General features: G+C 47.1%; 2 protein-coding genes across 2 annotated transcripts in view; one reads left to right on the top strand and one right to left on the bottom strand.

The window, feature by feature from the left end:
* The window catches only part of CEP20 (centrosomal protein 20), a 345,441-nt gene that overhangs the window by 59,755 nt on the left and 262,113 nt on the right, over nucleotides 1-23,573 (bottom strand). The window lies entirely within an intron of this gene.
* The window catches only part of ABCC1 (ATP binding cassette subfamily C member 1), a 197,366-nt gene continuing 192,975 nt past the window's right edge, over nucleotides 19,183-23,573 (top strand). Inside the window, exon 1 of the mRNA XM_050774061.1 lies at nucleotides 19,183-19,396. Within this exon, the coding sequence (XP_050630018.1) occupies nucleotides 19,349-19,396 (48 nt within the window). The 5' untranslated portion in view covers nucleotides 19,183-19,348. The remainder of the gene's footprint in view (nucleotides 19,397-23,573) is intronic.

Raw genomic sequence — 23,573 nt, 5'->3', positions numbered from 1 at the left:
CTTTTACTTCTTGCTTTCTTAATTTCTGAGAGCTCCTTTTTGTTCCCTGAATGTTCCTTTTAAAAGATATACTGGTCGGGTGCAGTGGCTCACACCCGTAATACCAGCACTTTGGGAAGCCAGTAGGAGGATCGTTTGAAGTCAGGAATTTCAGAGAAGAATTCTGTAATCTCCTCGCTAAAGGCTGTGGTAGTCATACCTGTACCTATGAATAATTCTACCCAAAGCTGGACATCTTAGCTTACGCCTGTAACCCCAGTACTTTGGGATGCTGAGGCGGGTGGATCACCTGAAGTCAGGAGTTTGAGACAAGCCTGGCCAACATGGTGAAACCCCGTCTCTACTAAAAATACAAAAATTGGCTGGGCGTGGCAGTGCATGCCTGTAATCCCAGCTATTTGGGAGGCTCAGGGAGGAGAACTGTTTGAACCCGGAGCCGAGATCATGCCATTGCACTCCAGTCTGGGCAACAAGAGTGAAATTCCATCTCAAAAATAAAATAAAATAAAAATAAAAAGTTCTAACCAACGAGTTATGATTGAAAATGACACACATCTTTGTCAATCATACTTCATCAGTTAGAATTATTATTATTATTATTTGAGACAGGGTCTTGCTCTGTTGCCCAGGCTGGAGTGCAGTGTTATGATCTTGGCTCACTGCAGCCTCTGCTTCCCTGGATCAACTGATTCTTCTATCTCAGCCTCCCAAGTAGCTGGGATTACAGGCATGCACCACCATGCCCAGCTAATTTTTTGCATTTTTAGTAGAAATGGGGTTTCACTATGTTGGCCAGGCTTGTCTTGGACTCCTGACCTCAGGTTATCCACCTGCCTTGGCCTCCCAAAGTGCTGGGATTACAGGCGTGAGCCACCATGACTAGACTGGTTAGAATTATTCAGAGAATAATTGAACAATTATTCTGTGAACAACCTGTAAAGAACAACCTGAAAATTAAACAAGGAAAAGAAAATTAAGACAATTCCACTTGCAATAACACCAAAAAGAATAAAAATACTTAGTAATAAATTTAACAAAAGATGTTCAAAATTTGTACACTGAAAGCCATGAAACATTGCTGAAAGACATTAAGGAGGACCTAAACAAATAGAAAGACATCCCATATTCATGGATTGGAAGGCTCAATATTGTTAAGATGTCAACACTACCCAAAGCAATCTACAGATTTAATGCAATTCCAATGGCCTTTTCAGCAGAAATGGAAAAGCTGATTCTCAAATTCATACGGAATTGTAAAAGACTCGAAGTAGCCAAAACATTATTGAAAGAGAAGAACAAAGTTGGAGGACTCACATTTCTTGATTTTAAAGCTTACTACAAAGCTACAGTAATCAATACAGTGTGGTATTAGCATAAGAACAGACATATAAACCAATGAAATAGAATTGAGAATCCACAAATAAACCTATACAATTATGGTCAATTGATTTTCAACAGGTGTGCTAAGACAATTCGATGGGAGAAAAAATAGCCTTTTAAAAAAATTGTCCTAGGACCACTGGATAAACATGTACAAAAGGATGAAGTTGGACTCTAACCTTGCAATTACCTTAAAAATTATAATAAATATAAGAACTAAAACTATAAAACTCTTAGAAGAAAACGTAAGGATGAATTTTCATGATCTTTGACTTGGCAATGAATTCTTAGATATGATACCAAAAGTACAAGCCAAAAAAGAAAAATAGACAAAGTAGACTTCATCAAATTAAAAACTTTTGTGGGCCGGGCGCGGTGGCTCAAGCCTGTAATCCCAGCACTTTGGGAGGCCGAGACAGGCGGATCACGAGGTCAGGAGATCGAGACCATCCTGGCTAACACGGTGAAACCCCGTCTCTACTAAAAAATACAAAAAACTAGCCGGGCGAGGTGGCGGGCGCCTGTAGTCCCAGCTACTCGGGAGGCTGAGCCAGGAGAATGGCGTGAACCCGGGGGTGGAGCTTGCAGTGAGCTGAGATCCGGCCACTGCACTCCAGCCTGGGCAACAGAGCGAGACTCCGTCTCAAAAAAAAAAAAAAAAAAAAAAAAAAAAAACTTTTGTGCATTGAAGGATATTAAGAAAGTAAAAAGACAATGTACAGAATGAGAGAAAATATTTGCACACCATGTATCTGATAAAGGCTCATGTTTTAATGTAATTAAAACATGAACAAAGTTAATTTGTGCAGCAGTGATAAAAAAGGGAAACAAATATTAATAAAGGACTTGAATAGACATTCCTGGAAGATACATGAATCGCCAACAGGCACACAAAAAGATGTTTAACATCATTAGTCTTTAGAGAAACACAAATAAAAACCATAATGAGGTCTCAGTTCACACACTAGGATAGTTACAATTTTTTAAAAAAGTGTGTGTGTTGGGGGGTGCAGCTGGGAGCAGTGACTCATGCCAGCACTCTGGGATGCCAAGGCAGAAGGATCACTTAAGTCCGGGAGTTTGAGACCAGCCTGGGTGACATAGCAAGACTGCTATCTCTCCAAAAAATTGAAAAATTAGCTGGGAGTGGTGGCACACACCTGTGGTTCTAGCTACTTGGGAAACTGAGTCCGGAGGATTGAACCCAGAAATTTGAGGTTGTAGTGAGCTATGATCATGCCACTGCATTCTAGCCAGAGCAATAGGGCAAGATCCTATCTCTAAATTACATAAATAAATAAATAAGTAAATATGCAGAAAATAACAAATGCTGGCAGGAATGTGGAGATGTTGGAAACCTCGTGCACTGCTGGTGGAAATGTAAAATGGTTCAGCTGCTGAGAAAAACTATTTAATGGTTCCTCAAAAAGTTAAACACAGAATTACCATATATCTCAGCAATTCTACTCCTAGAATATTCCCAAAATAAATGAAAACATGTGCTGACAGAGATGCACATACACACATGTTGACAGAGGCACTACTCACAATAGCCAACAGGTGGAAGGAGTCCAAATGTTGATCAACTGATGAATGGATAAACACACCGCAATGTATCCATACAATGGAATATTAATAAGCCATAAAAAGGAATGAAGCACTGATACATACTACAAAGTGGAAGAACTGCAAAGACATTACACTAAGTGAAAGAAGCCAGACAAAAGGTAATATAGTGTATAACTCCATTTACAGTTGATTTTTTTTTTTTTTTTTTTTTTTTTTTTTTCTGAGACCGAGCCTCATTCTGTCACCTAGGCTGGAATGCAGTGGCGCGATCTCGGCTCACTGCAACCTCCGCCTCTCAGGTTCAACCGATTCTCCTGCCTCAGCCTCTGAGTAACTGGGACTATAGGCACCACCCCCACGCTCGGCAAATTTTTATATTTTTAGTAGAGAGAGGGTTTTGCCAGGTTGGCCAGGCTGGTCTCAAACTCCTGACCTCAGATGATCCACTGGCCTCGGCCTCCCAAAGTACTGGAATTACAGTTGTGAGCCACCACACCTGGCCTGATTATTTTATTCGTGGGTATTATGTTCTATAAAGCCACAGCAAACATAGAATTACCAAATATTGAACCACTGCTCCTAGGGGAAATTCAGTTCCTGCAAGCCTCTGGTCATAATATTTTCAATACATAATGTTTTATGTATGTTTCCATTTCAAGGTACCTTATTTAATATATATTGTTGAGCCAGGCATGGTACTCAACAAATTAAAACCTGTTGTGCACGCCTGTAATCTTAGCATTTTGGGAGGCCAAGGCGGGCAGATTGCTTGAGTCTGTGAGTTCGAGACCAGACTGGGTAACATGGTGAAACCCTGTCCCTACTGAAAATACAAAAATTAGCTGGGCATGATAGCACATGCTTGTAGTCCCAGCCACTTGGGGGACTGAGGCAGGAGGACCACTTGATCCCAGGAGGTCGAGGCTGCAGTGTGCCAAGGTGGTACCACTGCACTACAGCCTGGGTGACAAAGTGAGACTCTGTCTCAAAAAAAGAAATACATATATGTGTGTGGGTGTGTATATATATGCATATATATGTATATATATGTATGCATGTATATATAGTTGATTCGTTAACATTAAACTCATTGTCAACAACAATACTATAACTCACACCTGAACAAAGCTTAACATATGTATTTTCTGTCTTCAGTTTTTTTTTTTTTTTTCAAGAGATGAGGTGTCTGATGCCCAGGCTGGAGTGTAGTGGTGCCATCACAGCTCACTGCATCTTTGAACTTCAGGGCTCAAATGATCCTCCCAACTCAGCCTCCTGAGTAGCTGGGATTACAGACAAGCGTCATCACAGCTTGCTGTAACACATGTATTTTCTTTTTATTTATCTATTTTTTTTGAGATGGAGTCTTGCTCTGTCGCCCAGGCTGGAGTGCGGTGGTGCGATCTCAGCTCACTGCAACCTCCGCCTCCCGGGTTCAAGTGATTCTCCTGCCTCAGCCTCCTGAGTAGCTGGGACTACAGGCTCTTGCCACTATGGCCAGCTAATTTTTGTATTTTTAGTAGAGACAGGGTTTCACCATGTTGGCCAGGCTGGTCTCGAACTCCTGACCTCAAGTGATCCACCTGCCTTGGCCTCGCAAAGTGCTGGGATTACAGGCATGAGCCACTGTGCCGGGCCCAACACATGTATTTTCTTAGCAACACCAGATAGCACTTCAGTGCTATGCTTGGGGGCCATTTCAAACAGCAAAATCAATAATAAATAGCACAGACATGTGAAAACTATGGCACACAAATGCTGCAAAAAGGACATCTGTGGCCTGGCGCAGTGGCTCACACCTGTAATCCGAGCACATTCGGAAGCTGAGGTGGGTGGATCACCTGAGGTCAAGAGTTCGAGACCAGCCTGAGCAATATGGCGAAACCCCATCACTACAAAAACTACAAAAATTAGCTGGGTGTGGTGGTGGGCGCATGTAATCCCAGCCACTCAGGAGGCTGAGACAGGAGGATTGCTTGAACCTGGGAGGCAGAGGTTGCAGTGGGCTGAGATTGAGCTACTGCACTCCAGCCTGAATGACAGAGTGAGACTCTATCTCAAAAAAAAAAAAAAAAAAAAAAGAGAGACATTTACAATAGGACAGCTAAAACAAGAAGTCAGGGTGTGGCCTCATTTAACCTCAGATAGGAACATGTGTGTTGAGCAACTCAAATTTTTTTCTTTTTCTTTTTTTCCTTTTGAGACGGAGGCTCGCTTTGTCGCCCAGGCCCAGGCTGGAGTGCAACGACGTGATCTCGGCTTACTGCAAGCTCTGCCTCCTGGGTTCAAGTGATTCTCCTGCTTCAGTCTCCCGAGTAGTTGAGATTACAGGTGCCCACCACTATGTCTGGCTAATTTTTGTATTTTCAGTAGAGATGGGGTTTTGCCATGTTTGCCAGGCTGGTCTCAAACTCTTGACCTCAAATGATCCGCCAGCCTCAGCCTCCCAAAGTGTTGGGATTACAGGCGTGAGCCACCGCGCCCAGCCCTTTTTCATTTTTATTTTCATTTTTTTGAGACAGGGTTTTGCTCTGTCACCCAGACTGGAGGGCAGTGGCGCCACTGTGGCTCGCTGCAGCCTCAACTTCCCGGGCTCAAGTGATCCTCCCAGCCTCCAAAGTAGCTGTGACTAAAGGTGAGCACCACTACAGCCGGCTAATTTTTTTGTATATTTTTGGTAGAGACAGGGTTTTGCTATGTTGCTCAGGCTGGTCTCCTACTACTGAGCTCAAGCAATCCACCCACCTCAGCCTCCCAAAGTGCTGGGATTCCAGGTGTGAGCCATCACGACCAGCCAGGGATCTCACCATTCTTAAGTGCCCTCTCACTTAATTCTCCTGTTGATAGTTGCATTGATTACTCACTCCATCCTCTACGCTGTCTCTTGCTACATCTGGACTCTCTCTGATTTATCTTCTCAAAGACATTCATCTAGAATGTCTAATTTTTGTGGTTGGGATCAATATAGTTCACTTGCTTTATGGGGTGGGAGGAGTGTAACTGTTCTTTAAACTGAATTCCAGTTTTCAGTTATAACTCACTACAGTCTCCATGCTATATTCTGAATGTTTGTACCCCCCCAAATTCCTATGTTGAAATCCTAACCCCCAAGGTGATGGTATTAAGAGGTGAGACTTTGAGAGATGATTAAGTCTTAACAGTGGAGTCCTCATGATTGGGATTAGTGACCTTATAAAAGGGGACCCCAGGCTGGGTGTGGTGGCTCATGCCTGTAACAATTCAGCTACCAAGGCCCCCAAAGTGTTGAGATTGCTTGCTGGAGTCCAGTGGTTCGAGACCAGCCTGGGCAACACAGTGAGACACCATCTCCATTTAAAATTAAAATAATAATAAATAAATAAGAGGGACCCCAGAGAGATCCCCTGCCACTTACCATAGGAAGGCATAGTGAAAAGACAGCCATCTAGAAAAGCAGGTCCTCTCCAGACACTTCAATCTACCAGCACTTTGATCTGGGACTTGAGTACTGTGTTACAACAGCCATACATTGTGCTACTGATATTCCATATGTAATTGACGTTTTTGGGTTTTTTTTGTTTGTTTTTTGTTTTGTTTTTGTTTTGTTTTGTTTTGTTTTTGTGACAAAGTCTCCCTCTGTCGCCCAGGCTGGAGTGCAATGGCACGATCTTGGCTCACTGCAAACTCCACCTCCCTGGTTCAAGTGATTCTCCTGCATCAGCCTGTTGAGTAGCTGGGACTACAGGCATGCACCACCACACACAGCTAATTTTTGTATTTTTAGTAGAGACGGGGTTTTGCCATTTTGGCCACGCTGGTCTCGAACACCTGACCTCAAGTGATCCGCCCACCTCGGCCTCCCAAAGAGTTGGGATTATAGGAGTGAGCCGCCATTGCACCCAGTCTCTTTTCTATTCTATTTTTTTTTTTTTTAAATAAAAACAGGGGTCTCCCTATGTTGCCCAAGCTGGTCTGGAACTCCCGACCTCAAGTGATCTGCCTCCCTCACCCTCCCAAAGTGCTGGGATTACGGGCATGAGGCACCGAAACTGGCAGAATTTGAAGGTGAGGATTTGGGCTGGGCAAGGAAAGTCCAGGCAGAGCAAAGCTATGAGGAAGACTGAAGCCCAAGTCCAAGGTCTCTCATGGCAGTTAGGCCCTTTTTGGTAAAAGATCTGAAAGTCTGAATTTGGGGATCCTGTAAATAAAACGTTCATGGGTAGGGCTGAATCCAGGATGCAAATGAAGTCATTGCGAGTCTGTTTCTGTCCCTTTCTTGGCTTCTGCTTGCCCTATGTTGGCCCCAGCCTCAGACTTCATGTAGCAGGGACACGATGGATGTCGTTCAGGTACCTGGGTCCCCTCAGACTTTCAGTGAGAGGAGTCAGAAGACTGTCTTTCCCCAAATTGTTTTTTGTTTGTTTGTTTGTTTTCAGATGAAGTCTCACTCTGTTGCCCCAGGCTGGAGTGCAATGGTACCATCTCGGCTCGCTGCAACCTCTGCCTCCTGGGTTCAAGTGATTTTCATGCCTCAGCCTCCCAAGCAGCTGGGATTACAGGCACACGCTAGCACATCTGGCTAATTTTGTATTTTTAATAGAGACAGGGTTTCATCATGTTGGCCAGGCTGGTCTCGAACTGCTGACCTCAGGTGATCTGCCTGCCTTGGCCTCCCAAAGTGCTGAGATTACAGGCGTGAACCACTGCAGCTGGCTTCTTTCCCCAGATTCTTAGCTCAAATTGCATTGTGCCTCTGGGGCTGTGACTGGGTCACATGCTCTCTTTGAACCAATCACTGTGTCCAGATGAATGCAATGCACTCATTGGCTGAGGCTGGGGACACATTTTGGGCACAGGGAATGGCCTTTCAAAACGGTGCATCAGATCATGTCGCTTTCCAATCTGAGTTCCTCTCCAGCAATGATTCTCAACCAGGTAGTCTGCCCTCCCAGGGGACATTTGGCACTGTAGGGAGACATTTTTGGTTGTTAAAATGCAAGGGTGTGTGTGCAGGTATATTCCTGGCATTTGGTCGGTAGGGGGCAAGAATGAGGCTAAAACATCCTGCAACGGGTCAGGTATGGTGGCTCAAACCTTTAATTCCAGAACTTTGGGAAGCCGAGGTGGGAGGAATGCCTGAACCCAGGAGTTTGACACCAGCCTGGGCAACACGACAGAACACCATATCTACAAAAAAAAAAAAAAAAAAAAAAAAAAACTTAGCTAGGCATGGTAGCACATGCCTGTGGACCCAGCTACTAGGAAGGTTGAGGCAAGAGGATCCCTTGATGCCAGGAATTTGAGGCTGTCGTGAGCTCTGATCATGCCATGCCACTCCAGCCTGGGTGACAAAGGGAGACCCTGTCATAAACAAACAAACAAACAAACAAACAAAAAGGCCAAGCATGGTGGCTCACACCTGTAATCGCAGCACTTTGGGAGGCTGAGGCAGGCAGATCGTTTGAGCCAGGAGGATTGCTTGAGCCCAGGAGTTCAAGGCTGCAGTGAGCTATGATCGCACCACTGCACTCTGCACTGCATCAGGAGCAACAGAGCAAGACCTTCTCTAGCAAAAAAGTAAAGCCCCTCAAAACCAGGTAAAGATATCTGCAAAGATAACAGGAAATAATATTTCTACCAAGGATACTGCAACTGTAAAGTGCCATGGTGACTTCCTACTGTGAACCACTGCTTTCTGACTTGCTGAGAAACTTTGTTCCATAAAATCATACATAGATAATTTGCAGTTTGAAAATATATCAGTACAGGCCGGGTGCAGTGGCTTACGCCTGTAATCCCAGCACTCTGGGAGGCCGAGGCAGGTGGATCACCTGAGGTCAGGAGTTCGAGACCAGCCTGATGAACATGGTGAAACCCCCGTCTCTACTAAAAACACAAAATTAGCCAGGCATGGTGGCGGGTACCTGTAATTGCAGCTACTTGGGAGGCTGAGGCAGGAGAATCGCTTGAACTTGGGAGGTAGAGGTTGCAGTGAGCTGAGATCGTGCCATTGTACTCCAGCCTGGGCAATAACAGTGAAACTCTGTCTCCAAAAAAACCACAAAAGCAACAACAACAACAACAACAAAAACAAACAAACAAAAAAAACCAGAAAGAAAAGACAATATATCACTACAAATGAAATTTTTTCCTCTTCCTTGGAGGATCTGGGCACTTGGATACCCAGGCACAGAAATTCAGATAAGTATTCTCTGAATAAAAAGGTCCACATTTATTAAACTTTAGAAGTTAATTTTTGCCTTTCTTTGGTGAAGCATCCCATAGTTGTTCAGTTGCTCTGATGTGCTCCTCTCCCTCCTTTTTTTTTTTTGATACAGGGTCTCACTCTGTTGCCCAGGCTGTAGTCCTGTGGTACAATCACAGCTCAGTGCAGCCTCTACCTCCTGGGCTCAAGCAATCCTCCTAAGTCTCCCGAGTAGCTGGGAATACAGGCGTGTACCACCATGCTTAGCTAATTTTCATAGTTTGTAGAGATGGGGTTTTGCCATGTTGCCCTGGCTGGTCTTGAACTCCTGGCTTCAAGTGACCTTTTTGTTCAGGGAACACTTATCTAAATTCCTGTGCCTGGGTATCCAGGTGCCCAGATCTTCCAAGCAAGAGGAAAAAATTTCCTTCGTAGTGATATAGTTTCTTTTCCCTCCCTCCCTCCCTCCCTCCCTCCCTCCCTCCCTCCCTCCCTCCCTCCCTCCCTCCCTCCCTCCCTTCCTTCCTTCCTTCCTTCCTTCCTTCTCTTTCTTTTTTTCTGACACAGTTTTGGTCTTGTCGCCCAGACTGGAGTACAATGGCATGATTTCAGCTCACTGCAACCTCTACCTCCCATGTTCAAGCGATTCTCCTGCCTCTGCCTCCCAAAGTGCTGGGATTATAGGTGTGAACCGCCATCCATCCTCTTCCTGTTTTTAATAAGTGAATAAACCTGACTTTTTCTCACTAGGGGTTAGTCCCTGGTGGCCAAGCTGGTCTCGAACTCCTGGGCTTGAGCAATCCTCCACCTCAGCCTCTCAAAGTGCTGGGATTATAGGTGTGAGCCATCCGGTCAGCCTTATTTATGTATTTGTTATGGCTGCCTTTGCACTCCCATGATAGATGTGAGAAATGGTGGCAGACACTGCAGGGCCTGCAAAGCCTAAAATATTTACAATCTGGCTCTTTACAGAAAAGCTTTGCTGACCCCTGGTCGAAGTGTTCTGAGTACATAAGTGAGCAAAACATACCTAAATCCCTCCGTCATGGAGCTGAAATTCTAGAGAGGAAAAATAAAAAGATTTACATACTTACAAGACACCATAAATACATCTAGTATATGACCTGTATATAACTTAGGGTAATTAAATGTGAAAAGAAGAAGTGACCGGGTGCAGTAGCTCACACCTGTAATCCCAGCACTTTGGGAGGCCAAGGTGGGCAGATCACCTGAGGCCAGGAGTTCAAGATCAGCCTGGCCAACATGGCAAAACCCCATCTCTACTAAAAATACAAAAATTAGCTGGGCATGGTGGTACGAACCTGTAATCCCAGCTACTCGGGAAGCTAAGTCGGGAGGAAACACCATGCCCGGCCTGCTTCCACTTTTTGGCTACTGTGAATAATGTTGCTGTGAACATGGGTGTACAAATACCTGTTCAAACCCCTGCTTTCACTTCTTCTTCTTTTTTTTTTTTTTAATGGAGTTTCACTCTTGTTGCCCAGGCTGGAGTGCAATGGCGCAATCTCGGCTCACCACAACCTCTGCCTCTCGGGTTCAAGCGATTCTCCTGCCTCAGCCTCTCGAGTAGCCGGGATTATAGGCATGTGGCACCAACCATGCCTGGCTAATTTTATATTTTCAGTAGAGATGGGGTTTCTCCTTGTTGGTCAAGTTGGTCTTGAACTCCTGACCTCAGGTGATCCACCCGCTTCGGCCTCCCAATGTGCTGGGATTACAGGTATGAGCCACTGCGCCTGGCCTCACTTCTTTTGGTGATATACCTAGAAGTAGAATTGTTGTATCTTTTTCCAGCAGGATTTTATACCAAGGACAAAGGGAGGCCATTGGAGGCTGTATGCAGGGTGCTTTACTAGGTCCCCTGGGGCTGCTGTGAGGGGTTCTGATTGTAGTGGGGAGAGAAAAGAAGTGGGGAGACCAAGGAGGAGGTAGGTGCAGAAGTTCAGGTCAGAGATAGCAGCAGCTTTGAGGTCCCAGTCTGGGGCAGGTGCTCACGCCTGTAATCCCAGCACTTTGGGAGGCCAAGGCGGGTGGATCACTTGAGGTCAGGAGTTGGAGACCAGCCTGGCCAACATGGTGAAACCCGGTCTCTACTAAAAATACAAAAATTAGCTGGGAGTGGTGGTGTTCACCTGTGGTCCCAGCTACTTAAGAGGCTGAAGCAGGAGAATCACTTGAACTTGGGAGACAGAGGTTGCAGTGAGCCGAGAACCTGCCACTGCACTCCAGCCTGGGCGACAGAGCAAGGGATCTCAAAAATAAATAAATAAATAAAAATAAATAAAATGCTCTCAGTCTGACTGGGGAGGCCATATAGGGCAAATAAATAAATGAATGATTACGAATAGTGAAAAGTACTCCTAAATAAATGAAGAAGAACACAATGCTATGATTACAGGAAATAAAAAGAGGAACTCTGGCATTCTGTATGCTATTTACCAGTTTAGTGATGCTTGAAATCCAAAATCCAAATCTTGCATTTTAATCATCAGTCACTTTGCTGCCAGTTGAGTGGGTTTGATGCAGTGCCCAGAGTCTCTTGGTCTAAGGGTTTGTTACATTATGAGAGCCCCTAATGGGGAGGGAGGGGCTTAGAAAGAAGGCAAAGAGGGTGGTTTGAGCCTGTGGCTGAAAGAATTGCACGGAGAGGCTTGGTGGTTAGGAGCAGAGCTGAGCCTTATCTCTGCCACATCCCAGTTGTTGGATCTGGAACGTGTTACTTCGTCCCTCTAAACCCAGTTTCTGCTTTTAGAAAATGGTAGACTAATTTGTTTGGTCTATAATTACTTCCTTCTTTGTTTTGGTCACTCCTGTGTCTACAGCAACTAATACAGTGCCTGGCACACAGGAGACCCACAATACATTTCTTTCATGCTTTGCTTCCCCTCCCCTCCCGTCCCGTCCCCTCCCCTCCCCTCCCCTCCCCCCCTCCCCTCCCCTCCCCTCCCCTCCCCTTCCCTTCCCTTCCCTTCTCTCTCTTCCTCTCTCCCTCCCTCCCTCCTTTCTTTCTTTTCGTTCTTTCTTTCTTTTTTGATGGAGTCTCACTGACAGACGAGTGCAGTGGTGCCATCTTGGCTCACTGCAACCTCTACCTCCGGCACATAGGAGACCCACGATAAATTTCTTTCTTGCTTTCTTGCTTTTCTTGTTTTGCTTTTCCCTCCCTCCCTTCCTTCTTTCCTTCATTCATTCTTTCTTTTTTTAAAAAGACATTTTATTTTATTTTTTTTTGAGGAGTCTCGCTCTGTCGCCCAGGCCAGAGTGCAGTGTCATGATCTCGGCTCACTGCAAGCTCCGCCTCCCGGGTTCACGCCGTTCTCCTGCCTCAGCCTCCTGAGTAGCTGGGACTACAGGCGCCCGCCACCACGCCCAGCTAATTTTTTTGTTTGTTTGTTTTAGTAGAGACGGGGTTTCACTGTGTTAGCCAGGATGGTCTTGATCTCCTGACCTCGTGATCCGCCCGCCTCGGCCTCCTAAAGTGCTGGGATTACAGGTGTGAGCCACCGTGCCCGGCCTCTTTTCTTTCTTTCACTTTCGATGGAGTCTCACTCTGTCTCTCAGACTATAGTACAGTGGCGCCATCTCGGCTCACCGCAACCTCCGCCTCCCGGGTTCAAGTGATTCTCCAGCCTCCGCCTCCCGAGTAGCTTGGATTACAGGCATGTGCCACCATGCCTGGCTACTTTTTGTATTTTTAGTAGAGAGGGTGTTTTACCATATTGGTCAGGCTGGTCTTGAACTCCTGACCTCAGGTGATCCACCTGCTTGGGCCTCCCAGAGTGTTGGGATTACAGGCGTGAGCCACCGTGCCCGGCTCACATTTATTTATTTTCTATTTTAATTTTTTTTTTTTTTTTTTTTTTTTTTTTTTTGAGACGGAGTCTCCCTCTGTTGCCCAGGCTGGAGTACAGTGGCCAGATCTCAGCTCACTGCAAGCTCCGCCTCCCAGGTTCATGCCATTCTCCTGCCTCAGCCTCCCGAGTAGCTGGGACTACAGGCGCCCGTCACCTCGCCCGGCTAGTTTTTTTGTATTTTTTAGTAGAGACGGGGTTTCACTGTGTTAGCCAGGATGGTCTCGATCTCCTGACCTCGTGATCCACCCGTCTCGGCCTCCCAAAGTGCTTGGGATTACAGGCGTGAGCCACCGCGCCCGGCCTTCTATTTTAATTTTTTAAATTGAGGCTGCACAGTGTGGCTCATGCCTGTAATCCCAGCGCTTTGGGAGGCTAAGGCAGGAGGGTCACCTGAGGCCAGGAGTTCAAGACCAGCTTGGGTAACATAGTGAGAGCCCTTTTTAAAAAACATTACAAAAAAATATTAGCCAGGTATGGTGGTGTATCCTATAGTCACAGCTACTTGGGAGGCTGAGGCAGGAGGATTGCTTGAGTCCAAGAGTTTCAGGCTGCAGTGAGCACCACTGCTCTCTAGCCCGGGCAACAGAGCAAGAGCAAGATCATATCTCAAAGAATTTTTTAAATTGAGTTTAATTTTCATAGAGCAAAGTACAGCAGCTTTAAATGTCCTCTTGATGATTTTTTTTTTTTTTGAGACAGAGTTTTGCTCTGTTGCCCAGGCTGGAGTGCAGTGGCATGATCTCTGCTCACTGCAACCTCTGCCTCCTGGGTTCAAGTGATTCTCCTGCTGCAGCTTCCAGAGTAACTGGCATTACAGGCCGCACCAGGACACCTGACTAATTTATGTATTTTTTAGTAGAGGTGCGGTTTCACCTTGTTGACCAGGCTGGTCTTGAACTCCTGACCTCCGACCTTGGCTTCCCAAAGTGATGGGATTACAGGCATGAGCCACTGCACCCAGCCAAGCTCAATGAATTTTAAAATATTAATGTGTGTGTATGTGTGTGTATATATATGTATGTGTGTGTATATATGTGTGTGCGTGTGTATATATGTATATTTAAAACCACATAACTACCACCAAATCAAGTTATAGAACATTTCCATCTCCCTAGGACGTTTCTTCCTATTTTGGGACTTTGATCAACATATTACTATTATTATTCAGAGACAGGGTCTACCTCTGTTGCCCTGGCTGGAGTGCGGTGTTGCAATTGCACACAATTCACTGCAGTCTGGAACTCCTGGGCTCAAGCAATTCTCCTATCTCAGTTTCCTGAGTAGCTAGGATCACAGGCGTGTGCCTACATGCCCAGCTAATCTTTAAAATTGTTTTGTTGAGGCAGGCGCGGTGGCTCACGCCTGTAATCCCAGCACTTTGGAAGGCCGAGGCAGGTGGATCACGAGGTCAGGAGTTTGAGACCAACCTAGCCAACATGGTGAAACCCCGCCTCTACTAAAGATACAAAAAAGTAGACAGGCCTGGTGGCACGCACCTGTAGTCCTAGCTACTTGGGAAGCCGGGGCAGGAGAATCACTTGAACTCGGGAAGCAGAGGTTGCAGTGAGCCAAGATCACGCCACTGCACTCCAACCGGGCAACAGGGCAACAGTCTGTCTCAAAAAATAAAAAAAATAGAAATTTGTTTTGTAGAAATGAGGTCTCACTGTGTTGCCCAGGCTGGTCTCAAACTTCTGGCCTGAAGCAATCCTCCTGCCTGGGCCTCCCAGATTGCTGGTATTACAGACATGAGCCATGGCGCTTGGCTCTCGAATAATGTATATTCGTTTTACTTATTGTTGAACACCCTGTAAATGGGATCATGGCAAATATGCTCATTTGTGTCTGGCTTGTTTTGCTCCTTGTTATGTTTTGTGGGATTCATACATATTGTTGCTATTATGAACACTTTTTGTAGATGTGTTTTGGTGGATGTAAACTCACCTTTCTTTTGCAGGCGAGTGGAATTGCTGTGTCACTATGTAATTGTATGTTTCACTTATACAAATTGTTAGTTTTCTTTTTTTTTGGAGATGGAGTCTCGCTCTGTCACCGGGGCTGGAGTGAAGTGTGTGATCTTGGCTCAGAGCAACCTGTGCCTCCTGGGTTCAGGCAACTGTTGTGCCTCAGATCCCCAAGAAGCTGGGACTACAGGCGTGCGCCACAAGGCCCAGCTAATTTGTTTTTTTTTTTTTTTTTTTTTTTTTTGAGACAGAGTCTTACTCTGTCACCCAAGCTGGAGTACACTGGCACCACCTCAGCTCACTGCAATCTCCGCCTCCTGGGTTCAAGCAATTCTTCTGCCTTAGCCTCCTGAGTAGCGTGGATTACAGGCATGCACCACCATGCCTGGCTAATTTTTTGTATTTTTAGTAGAGATGGGGGTTTCCTCATGTTAGCCAGGCTGGTCTTGAACTCCTGAGCTCACGCAATCCATCTACCTTGGCCCACCTTTTTGTATTTTTTGTAGAGATGGGGTTTCACCATGTTGCTCAGGCTGGTCTCAATCTCCTGAGCTTAAGAGAGCCACCTGCTTCAGCCTCCCAAAGTGCTGGGATTACAGGCCTGAGCCACTGCACCCGGCCAAATTGTTAGTTTTCCAAAGTAGTTGAGCCAATTTATACATCTCCTAACAGAGCGTGCCTGTTCCCGTTAATCCACGTCTTTGTCTGCACTTGGAATTTTCAGTCTTTCTTTCCAGTCACTCTGGTGGGTGTATGATGGTATTTCACTGGGGTTTTATTTGCATTTCCCTGATGACTAATGATGTTGAGCACGTTTTCATGTGCTTGCTCAATAAATATTTGTTGAAAGGATCAATAAAGTGTGAATGAATAAAACATGGAAAGAAATCCAACTCTGTCTTGTGCCCTGCCTAAAACCCACCAGTGGCTCCCACTGCCCTGCTGTTGGCCGACAGGTACCTGCCTGCCTTGGCTCCTTCTGACCTCTCCTGCTCCAGATGGATTTCTTTTGCTTCCTTCTCAGGGTTCCTGCCACCCAGGCTGTTTTCAGTTTCCTCCAAGGACCCTCCCTGCTTCATAACTTTGCTACAAACTCTCTTCTTCTGCCCAGAACACAACCCAGGCCCCAGGAACCCAGATTAATTCCTTGTATCTCAGTTTGAAAGCCTCTTCCTCCAGGAAGCCTTCTCTGACTTTCACCCTCAGCAGGGGTGGTGTAAATTGCTAACTTAGGCCCACTTTTGCCCACTTTTTTTGTTTTTGTTTCTGAGCCGGAGTCACACTTTGTCATCCAGGCTGGAGTGTAGTGGGGCCATCTCAGCTCACTGCAACCTCCACCTCCTGGGTTAAAGTGATTCTCCTGCCTCAGCCTCCTGAATAGCTGGGATTACAGGCACCCACCACAACACACAGCTAATTTTTGTATTTGTATTTTTATTATTTATTTATTTATTTTGAGACAGAGTCTTGCTTTGTTGCCCAGGGTGGAGTGCAGTGGCATGATCTTGGCTTACTGCAACCTCCGCCTCCAGGTTCAAGTGATTCTCCTGCCTCGGCCTCCCGAGTAGCTGAGATTGCAGTTGCCTGCCACCACACCCAGCTAATTTTTGCGTTTTTAGTAGAGATGTGGTTTTACCATATTGGTCAGACTGGTCTTGAACTCCTGACCTTAAGTGATCTGTCTGCCTTGGCCTCCCAAAGTGCTGGGATTACAGACGTGAACCACCATGCCTAGTCACCACTTTTTCTTTCTAGCTGTGACCATAGTTGTAAATATCTCCCCTCCCCGGCCTTTTTTTTTTTTTTTTTCTGAGACGGGATCTCGCTGTGTTACCCAGGCTGCAGTGCAACGGTGCGATCATAGCTCACTGCAGCCTTGAACTCCTGGACCAAGTGAACCTCCCACGTCGGCCTCCCAAAGCACTGAGATTACATGCGTGAGTCACCGCTTCTGGCCTGTAAATACCCTTTCAAAAATATAGTATTTGATTAACATCTGCCATCTTACCATAAGAAACACTTAAAAAAAATCCCAATTCAAAAAAATCCCAATCTTTTACGCTGTATAAGAGTAGCAATTTTGGCCAGGCGCGGCGGCTCACGCCTGTAATCCCAGCACTTTGGGAGGCCGAGGCGGGCGGATCACGAGGTCAGGAGATGGAGACCATCCTGGCTAACACAGTGAAACCCCGTCTCTACAAAAAATACAAAAAAAATTAGCCGGGCATGGTGGCGGGCGCCTGTATTCCCAGCTACTCGGGAAGCACAGGCAGGAGAATGGCATGAACATGGGAGGTGGAGCTTGTAGTGCGCTGAGATGGCGCCACTGCACTCCAGCCTGGGCGACAGAGCAAGAGTCCGTCTCAAAAAAAAAAAAAAAAAAAAAAAAAGAGTAGTAATTTTATATTGTTCCTAGCAAAACATCTGGCATATAGTAGTAAATGCTCAATAAATATTTGTTGACAGTATAAAGGTCAAGCAACAGCACAATTGGCATTATTACATGAAAGTAATTATCCCTTAGAAACTCATTCACCCTTGGGGGACCTGGGTCAATAAAAAAATCACTGAAAACAATCCTATCTACCTTCCTCCTTCCCTCGCTAGGTCCTTTGTGGTTGGGGGGCTGTCTCAAATGCACACACACTTTGTTTTATTTGGTGCAGCTGTTGTGTGCATGTTTTATGGAAACCACACATCAGGCAGGAGATTAAGGAGGAGAGGAGAAAAGAAAGGCATCGCTGATATCACAGTGAAATTTACACTCCGAGGCCTCGCCCTAACTCCTCTGTCTCTGGCTGTCTGCCTATGCAACAGTTCAAAAGCAATATGGCACAATAGATGGTATTATAGACTTCCGACCTCCCTGGCTAGACTTCTTGGGTTCAAAGTTTGGCTTAATCACTTACAATCTAAATAATCCCTGACAATTTACTGTCTTTCTGGGTCTTAGTCTCCTCATCTGCAAAATGGGGATAATACTACCTCTTACCTCATGGGGTTGTGAGGATTGCACAGTTAATTTGTGTAAATTGCTAAGAACATAGCCTTAGGAAGCCTTGTCACTGTGAATGCCTATTACTTATTATTATTATTTTTTGAGACAGAGTGTTGCTCTGTTGCCCTGGCTGGAGTGAAGTGGCGCCATCTCAGCTCATTTCAACCTCCACTTCCCAGGTTCAAGCGAGTCTCCTGCTTCAGTTTCTCAAGTAGCTGGGACTACAGGTGCCCGCCACCATGCCCGGCTAATTTTTGTATTTTTAGTAGAGACAGGGTTTTGCTATGTTGGCTAGGCTGGTCTTGAAGTCCTGATCTCATGTGATCGGCCCGCCTAGGCTTCTCAAAGTGCTGGGATTACAAGCATGAGCCACCATGCCTGGCCTATGATTATTTTGTCTCCAGGCTTCAGTTTCCTTACCTCTGAGGTGAGGATCAATAACCTAGTTATTTCTAAGTGATGCTTAAAGAGGTTGAGAAGAAGCAAAGGCGCTCTGCACACAGGTGAGGTCAACAGCTGTTGGTGATAGAGACTGACGCCCTCTGGGTCATCAGTGCTCTGGAATCAGGCTGCTCATGGGTTTGAATCTCACTTCCACTTTCACTCCTTGCTAACTGTGTGACCTCAGGCAAGTCACTTCGCCTCTCTGAACCTCAGTTTCCCCATCTGTAAAAGGTAGGTGAATAAGAGTATCCACCTCCTTCTGTGTGAGTCAGCTTTGGACCGGGTTCAAATCCCAGCCCTGCAAATGATTAGCCAGGTGACCCTGGGCAGGGGGAATCATCACTCAACCTCTCTGCACCTGGGTTTCTTCCTGCATGAACGTGGAGATAGTACAGAATGAAATGAGGGCGCAGCTAAGGCGCCCAGCACACTCCAGGCAGGTAGGGGGCTCCGTTCACGTTATTTTCCCCTGGTTACGGATACTGTCGTTAAACAGGATTTGAAAAGTGGTCGCAGGCTGTGTGGCCCCAAAGATCCTAGGCGCTTCCGGAAGACTAGCCAACGCTCCCCGAGCCAGTCCGCAAGCGAGTGGGCCTGGGCCTCGGAGGATCTGGGGTGGGGGTGGCGCGGCGTCCAGGCCCTGGGCGCCGAGAGGTTGCGGGTCCGGCTGCCCACGCCGAGACGCGCGAAGTGAGCCGGGCGCCGGGGCGGGGCGGGGCGGGGTGGGGCGGGGCCGCTGCATCCCCGTGACGCGCGGGCCAACCAGGCGGCGTTGCGGCCCCGGACCCGGCTCCTTGCGCCGCCGCCGCCGCCTCCACAGCCAAAGCCAGCAGCCGGGCCGGATCACCCACCGTCCGGTGCACGCCGCCGCCCGCGCCAGCAGCCGGGCCGCATCACCCGCCGCCCGGTGCCCGCCGCCGCCCTCGCCGCCCGCATGGCGCTCCGGGGCTTCTGCAGCGCAGATGGCTCCGACCCGCTCTGGGTACGTGCGGGGGGCCGCATGGGGCCGGCGGGACGGAGGGAGGGAGGGAGGCCGGCGGGGACGGAAAGCACCGGGCCCACAGCCGCCTGGGGCACCCCGCTCCCTGCTCTGCGTCCGGCCTTTGGGGCCCGGGACTCCCACGTCGCCAGCGGCCCAGCCCCTTTCGGGGGTGCAAGGCATGGAGGAAAACTTGGGTGACTCAGTTCCTGCGGAGCAGAGCGTGGGGGGCCGCGTGCCCAGTCCTGGGGTTTTGGAGGGGAGGGTCGGGCCAGAACCTCCGGGAGGAGGCCTTCCTGTTTTGGGGTTCCCGCCTCTAATTAAAAACAACCTTCCAGGGAAGGGACGCTAGAGATGGGGAGCGGGAAGGGGGTGTCTCTCTCCTTCTGTTTTCCCATCTTTTTTGTGGTTAGGGTCCCCCCTTTTCACGAAAAATAGTCTGTGACCAATGGGGTGAGCTGGGGAGGGGTTTAGATGGTAGAAAGGGACTTTCATTGTCTCCCCGAAGTTGTCGTACAAGCCACATTACTCTTCTGTGGTTACCTAGCTTTGTCTTTTTTGTTCTTTCTGCTTAAATAGTGCGGGGGAAGTTTGGGGGAACCAGGGAAGAAGGGGGGTGTTCACCCTTGACGTGCCCCACCTGACCCTCGGCTCGAGTCACATTTGGGGTGCAGCTGAGGACGCCCAGGACCCTGGTAGCTGTGGTGCTGCCCTCCCTTCCCTGCAACACGTGGAGCTCTTCTCTGGGGATTTAATCCTGGCAAATTTTCTTCGGTAACGTGGCCTGCGGAGCCTGACAGGGTTGGAGTCCACTTTCTGTGGTTTAAGCCTCAGTCTTTTGGGCTTCAGCTTCTCCGTAATGCGATTTGCCTTTTTGTTCCAGGAAGGCACTTCTGTTTCGTGCTGTCTTGATTATTGGTGAACGCAGTAGGCAAATCTGGACACGACTGTTTCTCTCCTCTTTTGTTTAGGAATTAGGAGAAACAGCCTTGGTTCTTAGGAGCTGGTGATTAGCATCCGAAAATACTTTCTTGTCCTGTTTTGGGGGCCTTTCCTTGAAGGCTGCATTTGGAATGTTGAAAAATCATCCTCCAGGGCCCCATTGGAGGGTTTGGTTTTGTTTATTTGTTTTTTTAGCAGGGTATCATTATGTTTAATAACCTACCACATTTTGATATGTCTCCCATTTTAAGCCAGTTGGGGTTGGAGAGTGACCCCAGGGGTGGAAATAGAACACGGACTTTGCCTTCAGGGTCTGGGAGTGATTGGAGCCTCTTTGCAAATGAACTTTTTTTTTTATCAGGGAGAGGAAAACCTGTGGATCCCTTGTTACCAGGTGTAATAACAGCAAGATTATTTTTTGCAAAGATTCACATGGTGATCTGGGTTCGGGTTGCTGTGAATTCCGGAATATTCTCTTGTTTATTTTCTTCTGCATTGAGGAGGGGGCAAAACAGGGTGAACATCCATGACATTTTGTATCAGGACATACTTTATTGATGGCAACTGGTAGTTGATGGCTAATGAGTGTGTTTGGGGTGTGCTTTGTTTATCTTAAACTGATTCACGAAGTCCAGTTGTAATGTTTTTAAAAATTTTAATTAATTTATTGTTTTCCTTCGTTAAGGACTTTTTTGCCACAGAAATTGTCAGGTGGCTGGGTTTCGCTTGGGTGTAATTGTAGCTGATTTCTGCCGCTGGTAGGTAGGTACCCCATCTGGTGTTTGACCTTGCATATTTCTGCTGTCTGGATTCCAAGACTTGCTGGAGGTGCCCTGGAACCAGAATTTGAGAGGAGGCAGCTGGGGCCTGAGTGGGAAAATTAAAATATAATTAACTGAAAGGTAGAAAGTAGGTAGTTGTTGCGTTTTTCTTTTTCCAGACATCATCTCACTCTGTCACCCAGGCTGGAGTGCAGTGGTGTGATCTCAGCTCACTGCAATCTCTGCCTCCCCCGCTCAAGTGATCCTCCTAACTCAGCCTCCCAAGTACCTGGGACTATAGGCATGTGCCACCACACCCAGCTAATTTTGTAATTTTTGTAGAGACAGGGTCGAACTATATTGCCCAGGCTGGTCTCATACTCCTGGGCTCAAGCGATCCTCCTGCCTCAGCCTCCAAAAGTGTTGAGATTATAGGCATGAGCCACTGTGCCCGGCTGTTTTTGTGTTTTTCAAGGCAGCGTGTTCAAGGCCAGGAGCGACTGGCCCCCCAGGCAGTCAGATAACTGTGTGACCTTGAGCAAGCCACTTTCCCTCTGTGTGCCTCACTTTCTTCATCTATAAAATGGGACAGGAGCCAAAAATGTGGCAGCCTTCTAGGGTTGTTGTGAAGAGTCAATGAGTTAATCTTGTAAGTGGCTCAGCTTGTGCCCTGCACAGAGATAAGCAATGGCTAGTGTTAAATATTATTTTTTCCAAAGATGAAGTTGTGTGTTTCAAGCTCCTTGTTCTTCCTTTGGATTCCCCATTTCTTCAGCTGGTGGAGATGGGATTGGGCTATGGAAAGGCAGTGAGGCACTCGTGCCTGACTCCTGTTGTGACCAAGGTCATGTGCTTAGAAGTCAAGGTTAGTGGGGCTCGTGTGACTCTGTCAGCGCTTTGTTCCTGGGCCGCTGTCTGCCTCTGAGCCACAGGAAATGTCCAGAAAACCCAGAAGATGGAAATGGCCCATGATAAGGGTTCTGTTGACCATTACTCAGACAGATGTTCTGGGAAGAAGAAAGGAGAACTTCGCTATCAAAATGGAAAATAGGGCCTGAGGACAGGGCACAGCGGCACTTGACTTTCTTTTCTCACGGGAGTGGGTCTCTGGAGATAGGGGTGGGACTGGTAGGAGGGGCTGCTTTGTGGTTGAGGTTGGAATAATGGTTGGAAATATGGGCCTGGGCTTTTTCGTGAGTTCATTTAAAAAAAAAAAAAAAAAAAAAAAGGCTGGGCGCAGTGGCTCGCGCCTGTAATCCCAGCACTTCGGGAGGCTGAAGCGGGAGGATCGCTTGAGGTCAGGAGCTCAAGACCAGCCTGGGCGACATGGATTGACCCTGTCTCTACTAATAATACTAAATTAAAAAAAAAAAAAAAAAAGCCAGGCATGGTGGTGCGGCACCTGTGGTCGCAGCTACCAGGGAGGCTGAGGCAGGAGAATCAGTTGAAGGCTGTGGGGGTGGAGGTTGCAATGAGCTAAGATCACGGTCACTGCACTCCAGTCTGGGCCACAGACTGAGACCCTGTCTCAAAAAAAAAAGCCAGGTGTAGTGGCTCATGCCTGTAATCCTAGCACTTTGGGAGGCCAAGGCAGGCAGATCAGAGGAGGTCAGGGGTTTGAGACCAGCCTGACCAACATGGCGAGACCCCATCTCTACTAAAAATTAGCTGGGCATAGTGACTCATGCCTGTAATTCCAGCTATTTGGGAGGCTGAGGCAGGAGAATTGCTTGAACCTGGGGAGAGATTGCAGCGAGCTGAGGTCGCACCACTGTACGCCAGCCTGGATGATAGAGAAACTGTCTCAAAAGAAAAAAAAATTGTGTTTCAGGCCCCGTGTAGAAAAATTGGAAATTATGGAAAAGCAGAGAAAATAACTTGGTATTAAGCAGTATCGTGTGGTGGCTCAGAGCAAATTCGGCTCTGCTGCTGAGGCAGTTTACTTCTCTCTGTGCCTCAGTTTCCCTATGTGGGATAACATAGTAGGTAGTGAATAGCGGTGACTTGAGGAATAAGTGAGTGAATCCTTAGCGAGGACTTAAAATGTTGCTGCTTGGCAACAGTGCTCAGTAAAGATCAGTGGTCGTCACCACTTGGAATTCTCCAGTTAATTTTTGCTGTTGCACCGACTGCCACTGGAGAAGACCAGAAGGAAGCTGAAGGTGTGTGTCACCCTCGATGGAGTGAGCTGGTCCCAGGGTTGATGTGCACGTCTGAGATACTCTGTGGCATCCACCAACTCAGTAACCCCCTGAATATCTGACTTAGCCGCCAAGAAGAGTATCTTAGAAGCTATTAGAAATTCCTCTTGGGGCTAGGTCTGGCCTTGGAGTCAGTCTGATCCCTGCTTTAATTCCTCCCCTTGGCTCAACAACAGTCTATGAAGAGCCCATTTTTCCCCTCCCCCAAATGTGGCTTTGGTTTTCAAATCCATCCCTTAGCCTTCTCCCACTTCCTCTGTTTTCCCCTCCCCACCG

The sequence above is a fragment of the Macaca thibetana genome, chromosome 20 (genome assembly GCF_024542745.1).
Source record: "Macaca thibetana thibetana isolate TM-01 chromosome 20, ASM2454274v1, whole genome shotgun sequence".
NCBI classification, from domain to species: domain Eukaryota; kingdom Metazoa; phylum Chordata; class Mammalia; order Primates; family Cercopithecidae; genus Macaca; species Macaca thibetana.
This window is presented reverse-complemented; position numbering and strand designations above follow the sequence as displayed.